Raw genomic sequence first — 13,948 nt, forward strand, 5'->3', positions numbered from 1 at the left:
TAATAATAAGGTAATAGCTTTTCTAGTCTTATTTCTATTACTTATACTTTCTTTTCTATTTTATTAGCTTAATACTTATAGTATTTCTTCTTGTTTTTACTAAACTAGGTATATTTTATAATATTATTAATAAATATAATAAAAACAATAATAATAAAAATGATTTTTCTAATTTTATTATTTTTCCTAATTTCTCTAAATTCTCCTTATTATCTTTATTTAGTAACCTTTCCTTTCTCTAGAGGCTTCTTTAATTTATTTATATAATTTCTTATTTCTAATTTTCTTTTAATTCTTTCTAATTTCTATTTACTATCTTATTTAAAATTAAGGGTATTTTTTATTTTAGGTATTCTTTTTAGACTTAAGAATAAGCTTTATTACTAAGATTAAAGCTATTTTAATTCCGACTTTTATTATAACTAAAAATAATATATAAATTAATAATATAATCTTATTTCCGAGTACTAAAGTCTAATTCTAACTAAGATCTAACTTATATTATCTTAGTATAATTCTTCTTATTTTATTTTCTTTACTTCTTTTCCTTTTATAATTAGCCTCTATTTCTATTACTTCTATATACTATACTAGTAACTATATTTTATAGCTAACCCGTATCTAAGTTACTAGATATATTAGAAATTAATATAAGATACTAAAATTAATACTTATATATTCTTAATATTTTAGCTTTAGGCTTAAGATATTATAATAGCTTTTTTTTCCTCTAACTTACTAAGCTAATAATTCGCCTTATAGACATTTCTTAGAACTTTATAAAAGTATTACCTTAATTATAAAGTTTTTATCCTCCCTATATTACTTACTATAAAATATATAAGAGAGAAACTATAATAAGACAAAAACCCATATAAAATATACTAGAATATAAAACGTAACTTAATAGTAAAATAATAAATTAAAAGTATAAATAATAAAGTATAAATAGTATATAGTATATAAAAGATTAATTAATTAAATACTTATAAAGGATTATTCTCTAAGTCTATAGAAAAACTAGCTTTCTTATATAATTTCCGCAAGTTATATATAAAAGGCCGCGGCCTTTATTATATAACCTAAACCTTAAAACCGCTAAAATAATATAATTTTTAATAAGTATAGCCTACTATACTATAATATATATCTAAGGGAATTAATTAGTAATTACCTAATTAATATAAAGAATACTTATTTAAAGCTAGGGCTTTTATTAATATCTAAAAATATATATAATTGAAATTCATTACTAGAAATAGCTATAGAACTAGAAAAGATAAGGCTAAAAAATTATAATAATTAAGATAATATTTAGTTTATTAATAAAAGAAGAAATACTAGTTATAGAGATAAAAATCTCACTTATATTAGCTCTAATAATAAAGCAAAGATTAAAGATAATATAGAGAATACTAGATTTACTATAAATAGTATTACTTTTAATAAGGCAAATAATAATTGGGTTATAAATAATTAAGAGTATAAATAGTTTATAAATAATAAATATATATCTAAGCCTAAAGTAAAAAAGAAAAATAATCTAGAAATTTCTCCTATAAATATTAATTAGTTTACCCGGCCTTAGAGAAACTAAATAGAAATATATTAATATATATTCTAAAGAAAGAACTAGCTAAAAACATTAATTTTTACTAAAGTAATTAATTATAGAAGCTAATAGTAATTTGCTTAATTAGTTAAATTTATATAATTATAGGTAGTTTAATATTAAAAGGTTATATAATTTATCTTATTAGAAAATTAATTTTTATTTCTTTATTCTCTATATTTTTTATAATTATTTTATTAACTTATTATTTTAGTAATAAGAAATTCATAATATAGATTAAATTCTCTATTAATACTAGCTTTATTAAATTAATAGTTCTTAAGAACTTTTAAAGTAATTATAAGATATATTTAGTAAAAATGTCTTTTTTTATATGAAATTTAGTTTCTTTTCCTTAATTTCTATAGCCCCTTACTTAATATTCTATAGCCTCTAATATAGGAAACTATAGTTTATATAGAAATAATACTAGAAATAAATAAAATATATCCGAATTTAACTTATACTAAGGGATATTTCTTATAGTTCTTCTATTTACTTCTTTTTATATATTAGTAATATACTATTATTAATAACCTCTAAAATAAGTCTCTAATATATAATTCCCTAGAGAAAAAGTTATAGGAATATAGGCTAAAGAATTAAAATAATATTAATATATTATAGTTCTATCTTATTACTTAACTTTATATTACTATTTACTAAATTATAGATTTATTAGCTATATTTTTCTTCTAATATTTAATTATAAATCAGATCCTTATTATATTATCTCTAAATGTTTTTAATAAATAATCTTAATCTATAAAACTCTTGTTTTATACGAGAGGTATTATATCTTTCCTCTATAATAAAGTATTTACTATATAGTATAATTAACCTAGCTATTTCTTTTCCTGCTTTTATTATTCCTACTTTAGCTATACTAACTATTATATTAGATAGTATACTATTTTCTAGTTAAACTCAACTTTAGAATACTATTACCTAGCTATTAAGAGATTAAGGAATTAATATCTTAGCTAATTCCTATTCTTTTTACTACTTCCCGGGTATAAATCTCTTAAAAAAGGTCCTTAAATTAGAAATACGTGAGAGGAAATAGTAGGCTAAGCTCGAGTATTTAGAGTAATTATATAGTAATTTCTATTAGGAAGCTCAGGGCAAAAGTGCGTATTTATCTATTTAATTCCTATATTAATACTAATTTTATTAGGTTTAGCTTTTAAAAGAAGTAAAGCCCTTAGTTCCCTTATTCTCGGCCAGGGAACACGTATAAGGGCTTTTAGTAAAAGTAAATCGCTAATTCCTCTTACTTTTATTATTAAAAAATAATATAAGATTCTTATTTCTATTATATTATATATATATAAAATAGAAGAACTAGAGAGTAGCTTTACTAGGAGAAGTATACCTATTTTAACTATAAAGAAGTTCCTTAGCTTAGAAGAGTATCGGGAGGCTCAAAATATTCAAATTAAGCTATGGATAATAGAATAGTTTAATATATATATAAAGCTTATTTATAGAAATATATACCTCTTTACTAATATAATACTTTATTATAGTCAAGAACTATTATATAAGAAGTTTGCTATATATTTAGCCAAGGCTTTTTTATTATTAATTCCGTTACTTGAAGACTAGGAGCTTAATTAATAGATTATAATTTTAAAACGTATAAATAGGGTGTCTTTTACTACTAAAGTAAGCTATTATTTATTAGTATCCTAATATAATTAGTATTAATATAATCAGGTATAGCCAAAGAACAAAAACAAGAGAATCGACTACGTGACTAATCTAATATATGAAGCTGAAAATACTATTAATGACTTATTATCCCACTTTAGCTAATTAAATAAGAGAATACCAAAGCATATTTATCTTATATTTAATTAAGATATTAATAAAATTCAGGCAAGAGACGACGAGATTCAGGATAAGCGTGAAAGAAGGGATAGAGAGATGCCTTACCTCCTAGATTTTAGCCCTCCATTAGGAGACTCTCCTGATACCACCCCTAATATAGTATCTATATCTACAGTTACATCTACGGTATCATCTACGGTATCTTCTTTACCTGCTTCGACTCCTAATCAACAGATCGAAGCTATATGGGAGAAGGTTGCTCCTTCAAAGAATTGGTCAGGTGACGACCTGAATTCTGACGATTTTAATTCAGACGACGATATGCCTATGCTAGAAGCTAGAATTACGGTTTCTCCTGCTCCTGCTCCTGCTCCTGCTTCTATACCTAGTAAGTTAATAGATTTAAATATACTAGTAGATCTGACGTTTTTACTAGGCTTCGCTCCCGCTCCACCCACTAAACCTCCACTGAAGTCTATATTAAAGAGGAAGCGGGAGGTGATTATATCAAGCGATGACGACGATAATTCAGATCTTGACGATGGAGAGAAGGAATTACCAGGGGATGGTGATTATAGGCCGGGGAATAGGCAGAGGGATAATTGGGGGAAGTTCAAAAAAGCGAGAATAGAGTAATATTACTGGGCGCAGTGGACTGTAATGCATGGGAATTGCGTATTTGGCCATAATTAGGTGTGTTTTCCATATAAAATGTGGCCATTAAAAAAACCGCGATTCATAATTTTGATTTTGCGAAAAAAAAATATAGTTGCAGTATCGTCGCTAAATCAGCCCGTACCAGGTCTCTTGAAGAAATAGCTAGCTCCGAGCTGTCCAGTCTTCGCGAAGTTACGCGCGATAGTTCGAGAGATGGCTGATTTGCCGGTTCCAGCAGGGCCGTGGAGCCAAAAGATAGTCTCGCTTTCGTCAGGTTTGCCCATACAGTGATCTCACCCAGGATACAGTCACTTGCAAAATCGGCTTCGTCCGCTTTCGCCTAAAAAAATTGTGAGCACAGACCACCTCATCCCTTTTTGGCGCTGGCGCCGTAGCTCCTCTGTCATTCCATGTACTCCGGAGGAAGTACCTGGGCAACCTCTGTTAAAGTTGCTCTGTCAGAGGTTGCGCAGCGCACAGCGCGATGCAAGGTACTCGTCTAACCTAATCCTCTAAAAGAGCTCTCATTCGATACAAAATCTGCAGTAACGTGACCGTCTAAGGGCCGTGCGACCCCATCAAAAAATTTCGACGAGTTGTGATACCTGTACCGATCAAAGTCGCTCCTAAGTATGCAGAATAGGCAGATTCCATGGTAGACGCTCTGTAAGACTCCAGATACTCGCGTTGCGGCAAGAATGTGTCGGGTTAGTCGTAACGCCGCATTCTGTAGACGATTGCACGTGTTGATACCTTTGGCCTGCGCACGATCTATGCGGCGGACCGTGCCTCCTAAATCTTTGCGGACGACTGTGGGACTTCTTCAACCAGGGCATTTCATAGAGTAGCAGTTTGACATACTTCTAACTCCTCAGCCCGCCTTCATGAGGCCCGGATAGCCAATCTCAACCTCCCATGCAAGATCGACGTTGCCAACGTATACCACAGTAAGCCCAAGTCTGCCTAGCGAGCGCAGTCCAGCCTCGTGAGGCTGAGTGCAGACGACGTGTCTACGAAACCGAAGGCAATCTTCTTTCACTCCCTATTCTATCCTTCTGCTCTCTTTTGACCTACCTCCTCATATGCCAATAACAGAGCTGTGCTTGACATCACGATGAGTTTTGGTTTTAGCAGTGGCAATTTCATCGCAGCGATCGAGCTTGCGAACAGGATCCGGAAGGAATTCGTCAACGCGCCAGGCCAATTCAAAGCTATTTCTGACGAGGACGTCGCCCTGGCTACCTTTTGAGTGAACAATGCTGACTTCGTTAATGGAACAGGGTCAGAGGCCTGTCAATCACCCTCCAAGATATTGATATTAACCTATCGGACCACGAACTCAACGATCAGCAACAGATACGCCTACAGGAAATTTCTAGTAGCTGCCGAAATGTCCTCAACGAACTAGAGGAAACAGCGAGGAAATATCAAGTATTGGAATACAAGGGTGGGAGTTTGAGTATAAAGGCAAAGAGGGTTTGGAAGCGACTCAATTTGGAGCCAGAGGACATTCGCAAGCTTCGAGATCGGATTACATCGAATGTCCTATTGCTCAGTACATTCCTTGGAGAAATATCAAGGCAACTATATCCGACCTCTATATATCCAATATCTGGTAACTGGTTTTATATAGTCAAATAATAACTGAGGCAAAACGTGGCATAGATCAATTAAATCAGAAACAAAACGATCAAGAATAACAAATTATTCTCGATTGGCTTACTACTATCGATTATGCTCTATAACAAAGCGATTTCATTAATCGGCGAGAAGCGGGGACTGGACAATGGCTTATTAATTCGGAGAAATATCAAACATGGGTGTAAACGCCGAAGAAGACGTTGTTTTGTCCGGGGATTCCTGGAGCGGGAAAGACAATCCTTACTGCGATCACTATTAACGACTTGACTATGCGGTTCCGGAGTGAGGCAGACATTGGTATTGCATACCTCTATTGCAACTTCCGCCGGCAAGACGAGCAGAAGGCCGATGACTTGCTTGCAAGCTTGTTAAAGCAGTTGAGCCAAGAGAGGGCGTCTTTACTAGATAGTATAAAGGCCCTCTATAAAAAAACATAAGAACAAACGAATACGACCATTATTTGATGAAATATTGAAAACGTTTCAGTCTATAACTGCAATGTTTTCGAAAGTCTTTATTATTATTAATACACTCGACGAATATCGAACGACTAATGGCTGCCGAATGAGACTCTTGATAGAGATCTTCCTAGCTCAAGCTAAGTTAAGAGCAAATGTTTTTGCGACCTCAAGATTCTTGCCCGAGGTTATGGAGAGGTTTGAAGGGAGTATTTCACTAGAGATTCGTACTAGTAAAGAAGACGTGTGACGATATCTCAATGGCTATATATTTCGATTCCCAGCCTTCGTTAGTCGTAGCCCGGACCTACAAGAGAAGATCAAGACTGGGATTGTGCTATTAGTAAAGGGAATGTTGGTTCCCTATATCCTCTATAAGCAAGACGAAGCACTAACGTATTTAAAGGTTCCTCCTTATACAGCTCTATCTTGATTCTCTAATTAGAAAGAGATTAGCTAAAGCTATTCGAACCGCTATTGCGAAGCTACCTACGGGAATAAATATATATGATTATATATATAATGACGTAATGGGCCGTATCGAAGGGCAACTACAAGATCAAGAAGAGCTAGCAAAACAAGTCCTATCCTGGATTATGTGTGCAAAGAGACCATTGACTATAACGGAACTCCAATATGCCCTTGCTATAGAGGTTAGCGACTCTAAGCTCGACGAAGAGAATCTACCACAACTTGAAGACATAGTCTCTGTATGTACTGGGTTAGTTACAATCGATGAGGAAAGCGGGATTATTCGATTAGTCCACTATATAACGCAGGAATACTTCGAGCGAATACAAAGGCAATGGTTTCCTGATGCGCAAATTAATATTACGACAATGTATGTTACGTACCTCTCATTTAACGAGTTCGAGAGTGGAATCTGCCCAAATGATAAAGAGTTCGAACAACGGCTTTAATCAAACAAGCTATATAACTACGCAGCACAAAACTGGGGTCATCATGCTCGAGAGGCTTCTATGTTAATCCCAGAAGTCATTAGCTTTCTCAAGAAGAAAGCTCAAGTCGAGGCATTAAGTCAAGCATTAATGGCTGTCAAAAGGTCATGGAACAGGAAATATAGTCAACATATTCCAAAGCAAATAACAGGCCTACACTTAGCAGCATACTTCGGAATCGATGATACGGTACAATTCTTAATCAGTAACAATAATCTTGATTTGAAAGACAGTCACGGTCGGACACCGCTGTCGTGGGCTGCGGCGAACGGAAACGAGGTTGTAGTACGGCTGCTACTCGCTACTGGCAAAGTCTCTGTTAACTCGAGGGATAAACAGGGTTACGGATTGCTGTCAATGTTGAGCCCCGGTGATCGGACGCCGCTGTCGTGGGCTGCGGAGAACGGGAACGAGGTTGTGGTACGGTTACTGCTCGAGAACGGTGCCGAGATCGAGTCGAAGGATAATCACGGTCAGACGCCGCTGTCGTGGGCTGCGAAGCACGGGAATGACGTTGTGGTATGGCTCTTGCTCGAGAACGGTGCCGAGATCGAGTCGAAGGATAATAGCGGTCGGACGCCGCTATCGTATGTTGCGGAAAACGGGAATGACGTTGTGGTACGGCTCTTACTCGAGAACGGTGCCGAGATCGAGTCGAAGGATAATGACGGTCAGACGCCGCTGTTGCGGGCTGCCATGAACTGGGAAAATGCCGAGGACGGGAACGAGGCCGTTGTACGGCTCCTACTCGAGAACGGCGTTAACCCAGATGCCAAAGGGGAGACAGGATGGACTGCATTAATGTTGGCGGCATCAAATGGCAATGTCAAAGTGATGCATCTGCTACTTGCCACGGGTAAAGTTAACCTAGAAACTAAGGAAAGTAAATACAGCCGATCACCGTTATTTTGGGCAGCAAAGAACAATCACGACCTAGCGATAGAGGTCCTACTTTCCAATGGGGTTAATCTAGACTGTACAGACAAATTCGGTCGGACGCCCCTCCATATCGCATCATGGAAAGGTCATGAGTCGACAACCAAGCTTCTTCTAGGCATACGTAGCATCAACCCCAACTCTAGAGATATTTTCAAGTCGACTCCCTTATTAGTAGCAGCAAGAAGCGGTCGCGAGAAGACGGTGAAGCTGCTCCTAGAAAATAACAATGTCGATATCGGCTGCCGGGACAAATTCGGCCAGACCCCCTTAACCTGGGCTGCAAGAAAAGGATTTTCCACTATCGTTGAGCTTTTGCTCGAGCAGTATAAAGCCAGAGGTGTTTTTATTCGCGACGGAGAATCAAACATTGCAATATCCTCCCCAGCGGATGATACAGGCCTTATCCTTTGCGATGTGTGCTCATTCAGAATTTCCGATTCCGTCTCTCATCACAACTGCCGAATCTGCATTGATGGGGACTTCAACATTTGCGAAGAGTGTATTGGAATGGGGGCCCAATGTCTGGATGAAGCACATAAGACGGTCAGGCGAATGGTTCAAGATGGGAGGGCAGTGGATGTTTCCTTAAGCTCCCGTGCCACACAGGAAATTATGTAGCTTAGTTCATAGCTTTTACAAGAAAAGCCTCCAAATTCAAAAACCTCAAGCGGAGCGCGCAGCGCGAGGCCGGGCAGCTCGTGAAATAAAGTTACAATGCGATACTATAGACTACAAATACGTACGGTGCCAGTGCCAAAAGTGGCCAATGTGGCCTGTGCTCAGAGTATTTTGAAGCGAAAGGGGACGAAGCCGATTTTGCAAGCGGCGGTACTGTAATCCAATGTGCCAAGATCAAGCTAGTGACCAGGTACTACAAACGCTCGCAGTGTCAGCGCCAAAAATGGCTAATGCGGTTACAATTAAGTGACTGTACTTTGGAAGTACAACCGGGCAGGGGTGCACAGCCACAAGTGTCTGGAAATGGACCCCGCTAAAAATAATTAACTAAAAAACCAGCGACACCTAATTCGCCTTCTACTGTATAAGCGCAAAAGATTTGCTTACCGTTTTGCGTGCCTCCCATCCTGTCCGGATAAACTCGGCAGGCACCTTTCCTTACTGTACTTCGGAGTACAAGGGATGACAAAGAGCTATGGTGCAGGACAAGCTTGCGCCAAAAACGGATGAGGTGGTCTGTGCTCACAATTTTTTTAGGCGAAAAGGACGAAGCCGATTTTGCAAGCGACTGTACCCTCCCTGGTACCTTCCTGGCATGGCGGAATGTGCTGGTCCTTGGCACTGCCATAAAGGGCGCTGTCCTCTATGGGAAGGTTATACTTTTGGAGCTGGAGGGATTCCTGCGCAATGTCCCGCTGTTCTCTAGCGACGCGGAGCTGCCTTGCAGCCACCAACAGGATCTGTTGCATGGTTTCGAGGGATCTACTTGCGTTCTTGTTAAGTTCCACCAGCTCTTTTCTGGAAGCTGAATCATTTATTTTCATGAAGTCGATGTCCACAATCTTTTCGCGTTTTTGGACCTCGGACAGCATCCCTTTCCAGTCTTTATATTAGATCATATCTCGTCCAAGTTTTGCAAGCCACGTCCCATAGAATCGCAAAACACTTTTAAGTTAGAAGTCGAGGATATGCTAATATAGCTCTATTATATCGGACTCAAATTAAGCCTTTAAATCTTTGGGAATAGTAACATTTTGGTCCTGATCCTTCGGCAATAGCAGGGGCTCAAGCATAACGTAGAGGCGCATGCGGGAGGTAACATATGTGAATCCATCACTATTGGCTTGTTCTGCGGCGCTAGGGTTCGTGAGGATTAGGAGAATGACACAGACGCCGGCCCAGGCTAAAGAAGCTAATAGAGACACCGCGACGGCAGTACCAACAAAATCTTTTATCCCTTGCACTAGCCTTATAGTTTGCGCAATCTGATCCTACAGGACAAATTCATGGCCAGTAATAGTGTATTTGATCTTCTTCTCTTCCATTCGCTATAGGCCACTCTTAATTATACCGTCTAGTTATGCTCGATATTCCTGAAAGTTCGTGTCAATCCGGTTATTGGTCTCGTCCAAGCTTTATTCAGTCTTATTAAGTGGTCCGCTATTCGATGTATTCGAATCTAAGGCTGCGCCTGGGTTAGCGGCAGTAACTAAGGCCCCGCTATTAATACATACTTGTCTTCTCTAACTCTCTCGAAAGCAGCTTCTCGTAATTATCTACTAACTGTCTATCTTCCTTTCTGAGGGCCTCATACGCGCGGTCCCAAAGCGATGGCACTGCTATAGTCCTCGATTGTTCTGGCAGGGTTGGCGAGGTGTGTGTTCCGTGCAGGGCAGGTTGGTTAGAAGACGCTGTGGGAGAAGGACTCCTAGCCGACGTTACTTGTTGAGGCGAAGATGCTGGCTGTGTAGTTGAGTATATGGTTTGTTTAAGAGGCGAATGTTTGACTTTCGCTAGAGATTGTGGGTAAAAATCCTTTTGTGACTTAGGGAGGGCTTTTATACCTATTGGTGGTGTTGGCAATAAGGTAAATAAAATAGCAGGGCTACCTTGCTAGTCGTTATCATGTTTGCTGTTAGATGTTTCGGAGGCTTTTGATCAATAGCCTCTAATAACGCGTTTGAATAGCTTAAAGGGTTTTGGAGCCATTTTTTTTATAGATACACATAATAGGCGTAGACAATAGTATGGCGAGAACCGTTATGATCGGACGATTTTCCCAGTGGCAAGGGCGAGGCGGGTAGGGCTTAGTTAGCTCGCTTAGCCTGCTAATAAGACTTTACAAGGGTGCATAGTGGCGCCATGAAAGATTTCCTAATGCTTTGCAAAGAATGTCGCAAGAGCAATAGTGGGATTAATTCGCAGGAACACATGTTAAAGACGAGCAAAGGAGCGGAGAGGAGTTGATATCTAATGAAAGCGACCCTTATACGAAAGTACGATAGCAATTCCCGCTGCCCTGCCGGCTAGGGTGGTCCCTGGCATAGAGCGGCGCGTTAGGTCGTGCCAAGAGAAGTTCTACAAGGGTTACTCTTACGAGGCTCACCATCGCCCACGATCGTTTAGCCCGCCGTGCAGGAATAGTAGATCATTTTTATCTAATGGGCTCCCTATCACACAAAAGATGGTATAGTGGAAAGAGATCTATTAATAAGAATGACACGCTCGTAAGGAGGTATATCGGAATATTGCCCTTGCACTGGGCCTTACCGAAAAAGGCAAAGCTACGCGCGCCTTCACTAATATGTATATCCTGGTACTTGTACCCAGATAGACTTCCATTGTCCTTCCGCGGCCTGGCACTTCTTGGTGGGATATCTGCTAGCGTCACGAGAGAGTAAAGTCGCGGAATTAGGGTTTAGAGGACTAATTTAGGGGATTATTAGATAAGGCTAAGATCCGAAAGTTGAGACTATGCCAGATAGGGGCTTGGCCCGTGCCAGTGGCGCTGACTCTAGCGTCTTGGCATAGTGACTCATCCGAAATTTCAAGAGAGTTAAGGAGGAAGCTATAATCGAATCCTGCTATATAGGGACAGCATCTTTTGCATCATGCTTTTGCTTGTGTCTCAATAATGTTCTCGCAGCTTATTACTTTACTATAGAATAATAACCCTCTTCGATATTCAGCCCTAGCATCCAAGGGAGAATCCGCTCTTATAGAGGTAGATAGATCACTAACGAATTCTATAATAAAGAAACCTACTCCTATACTACACACATAACTAAGCCTTAGAATCGTGGCTAAGTTAAATATAGCGAGCCCGGGCGTGAACATAGTGTGGGAGGGAAACTGCGACAAGACAAAAACCCATATAAAGTATACCAGAGCGCAAAACGTGACTTGATAGCAAAATAATAAATCAAAAGCGTAAATAGTAAAGCATAAACAGTATGTAGTGTGCAAAAGCTCAATTGATTAAATACTCATAAAGGATTGTTTTCTAAGTCTACAGAAAAACCAGCTTTCTTATGTGATTTCCGCAAGTCACGTGTAAAAGGCCGCGGCCTTTATCATATGACCTAAACCTCAAAACCGCCAAAACAACATGATTTTCGACGAGTACGGCCTGCCGTACCACAATAGTAAATTTTATCTAGGCTAATATACATTACTAAGCACTAAAACATATGGACCCTCTCATCACACCGGCGTAACTCCCGGACTGCATTCTTTTCCTCACTAATTGTCTTTAAAATTTGGAGCTATATTATTTCGTAATAGGACCTTTCCTCAAGTACTCCGAATTTTAAAAAGACTTTAATAATCGCGATTAAATAGGGGGGGACAGCAAAAGCAGCGATCAGTAGCGTGATTAAAACAATTGACAGTATAATTAACCGTACTCTTTTTCTTATTACTAAGTGGTCTCCTTAGGGGGAAATAGTTAAAGAAAGTAATATATTAATAACAACTTCATAACTTAGACTTACTAAGAAAAAATTTGCGATTCCAAAACTATAGATTCGTCTCGTGACAGGGTGCGTCTCGGGACGCAGGGACGGACGTTAGCACAACATCTCAATTCACCTTCTCATTTCATATTATATGCTAACTTGTTCCTGAACGTTAATGTGCTTAACGAGATCCAGAACCTCCCCGAGATCCAGAACCTCTCTTCAACATGGTCGACCGCGTTATATAATATTACAGTTACAATTCTTCTCACATTAATTAAACGACTTCGCTGCTTTTATGCCAATCTAATCAGGCCTGTCTTGCTAATAAAGATTGATAATACATGGAGTATTCTCTTGCAAGTAATGTGCCAGACCTTCCCCCTTACCCTCTCCTTACTTTTCAGTCCTTGCTCCTATCCATTCCTAGTTCCCTTCGATCAATATAGAAAAGTTCGTCATCTGAGCTCTGACAAGAGACAGTATCTGCGAAAAATTCAGCATCACTTATTGTCTCATCTTCCGTTACAGACATATTAACGCTTGCTAATTCATTAAGCCTGCACTCCTTATCGCTATGATCTTTATTACCCCCAAGAGGGGTTGGCGTCTCTCTAGCCGGTAAAGTCTCTTCTCTTATCATAGCAGCTTCTATTATAATCTCCCCTTCCATTACATACTCCGTCTCGGCTTCGGCTTCGGTCATAACAGGAACAGGAAGCTTGCTCAGGCTCCCGTAGGGCCCTGGGATATAATACGTATAATTTCCAAGGTCACTTAACAAATTGACCTCTTGAGTCTATCCCCAACCGAGCAGAAAGGAGGATAGTCCGGAAACCACGTAAGTATCGGTTGCCGTTTTAATGCCAGCTACTTTAATAGTCAATTGGCAATATTAATCAGTCAGAACTGTGCGGTTAGCGAGTCTTACTCTAATACGGCCGCCGAAATATAGAGGTAATCCGAGCTTCCGGGCTATTAATCGAGGAAGAAGGTTATACAGGCTAGTTCCATTAATCTTTATTCGTGGCAGCTCCACTACCCCTCTTGCTAATACGATCGCGGCCTTCGTATACAACTTATGATTCGTGCTGCCACCGACAGATAACTCCCTCCTGGGACGGTCTCGAAGCCTCTGTTAAAGCGGGCCATTTTCCCTGATTACTATACCGGGGTTTTGAACGGCCTCACTTCTGTCTTCTGCAGGAGGGGCTTCGCCGATAGAGGGGGACACAGTTGCGTGGTTGGAATGAACCTGCTATTGGTATCTTACAAAAGTCTCGTAGTAATCAAAGCTTAGGTTGCAAAGGACGTAGTAAATTTGTTGAGAAAGGCCACTATAGAACTAGGGAAATTGGGACTTAGCGGGGGGAGGGCCACTAAATAGTCGGCGGAGTTAAGGCTCTGTTCCAGGCCAAATAGTCCATTGAAGCG

The 13,948-nt window shown here is 38.9% G+C and overlaps 6 protein-coding genes across 6 annotated transcripts; 4 read left to right on the forward strand and 2 right to left on the reverse strand.

The window, feature by feature from the left end:
• Positions 1-4,233: 4,233 nt before the first annotated feature.
• On the reverse strand, positions 4,234-4,386 carry K444DRAFT_528610 (uncharacterized protein; the record flags this gene model as incomplete). The annotated part of the gene is made up of 1 exon (XM_024874739.1): positions 4,234-4,386. One exon carries the CDS (start codon positions 4,384-4,386, stop codon positions 4,234-4,236), a length of 153 nt encoding a protein of 50 aa, XP_024737086.1.
• A 697-nt stretch (positions 4,387-5,083) lies between these two features.
• K444DRAFT_398526 (uncharacterized protein) lies at positions 5,084-5,907 on the forward strand. Its single transcript, XM_024872501.1, has 3 exons — positions 5,084-5,326; positions 5,383-5,682; positions 5,736-5,907. The coding sequence occupies exons 1-3, from the start codon at positions 5,217-5,219 to the stop codon at positions 5,800-5,802; spliced, it is 477 nt and encodes a 158-aa protein (XP_024737087.1). The 5' UTR covers positions 5,084-5,216; the 3' UTR covers positions 5,803-5,907.
• Positions 5,908-6,629: 722 nt separating this feature from the next.
• Positions 6,630-7,121, forward strand: K444DRAFT_528788 (ankyrin repeat protein; the record flags this gene model as incomplete). The annotated part of the gene is made up of 1 exon (XM_024874754.1): positions 6,630-7,121. A coding segment is annotated over one exon (492 nt), but the record flags the coding sequence as incomplete, so codon positions are not given.
• Positions 7,122-7,577: 456 nt separating this feature from the next.
• K444DRAFT_513858 (ankyrin) lies at positions 7,578-7,853 on the forward strand (the record flags this gene model as incomplete). Its single annotated transcript, XM_024873521.1, has 1 exon — positions 7,578-7,853. A coding segment is annotated over one exon (276 nt), but the record flags the coding sequence as incomplete, so codon positions are not given.
• Positions 7,854-7,952: 99 nt separating this feature from the next.
• On the forward strand, positions 7,953-8,420 carry K444DRAFT_504618 (ankyrin; the record flags this gene model as incomplete). Its single annotated transcript, XM_024873381.1, has 1 exon — positions 7,953-8,420. A coding segment is annotated over one exon (468 nt), but the record flags the coding sequence as incomplete, so codon positions are not given.
• A 1,358-nt stretch (positions 8,421-9,778) lies between these two features.
• Positions 9,779-10,684, reverse strand: K444DRAFT_629598 (uncharacterized protein; the record flags this gene model as incomplete). The annotated part of the gene is made up of 3 exons (XM_024883080.1): positions 9,779-10,020; positions 10,292-10,520; positions 10,667-10,684. 3 exons carry the CDS (start codon positions 10,682-10,684, stop codon positions 9,779-9,781), a joined length of 489 nt encoding a protein of 162 aa, XP_024737091.1.
• Between the last annotated feature and the right edge of the window lie 3,264 nt (positions 10,685-13,948).

The sequence above is a fragment of the Hyaloscypha bicolor genome, assembly GCF_002865645.1.
Source record: "Hyaloscypha bicolor E unplaced genomic scaffold K444scaffold_61, whole genome shotgun sequence".
Lineage (NCBI taxonomy): Eukaryota > Fungi > Ascomycota > Leotiomycetes > Helotiales > Hyaloscyphaceae > Hyaloscypha > Hyaloscypha bicolor.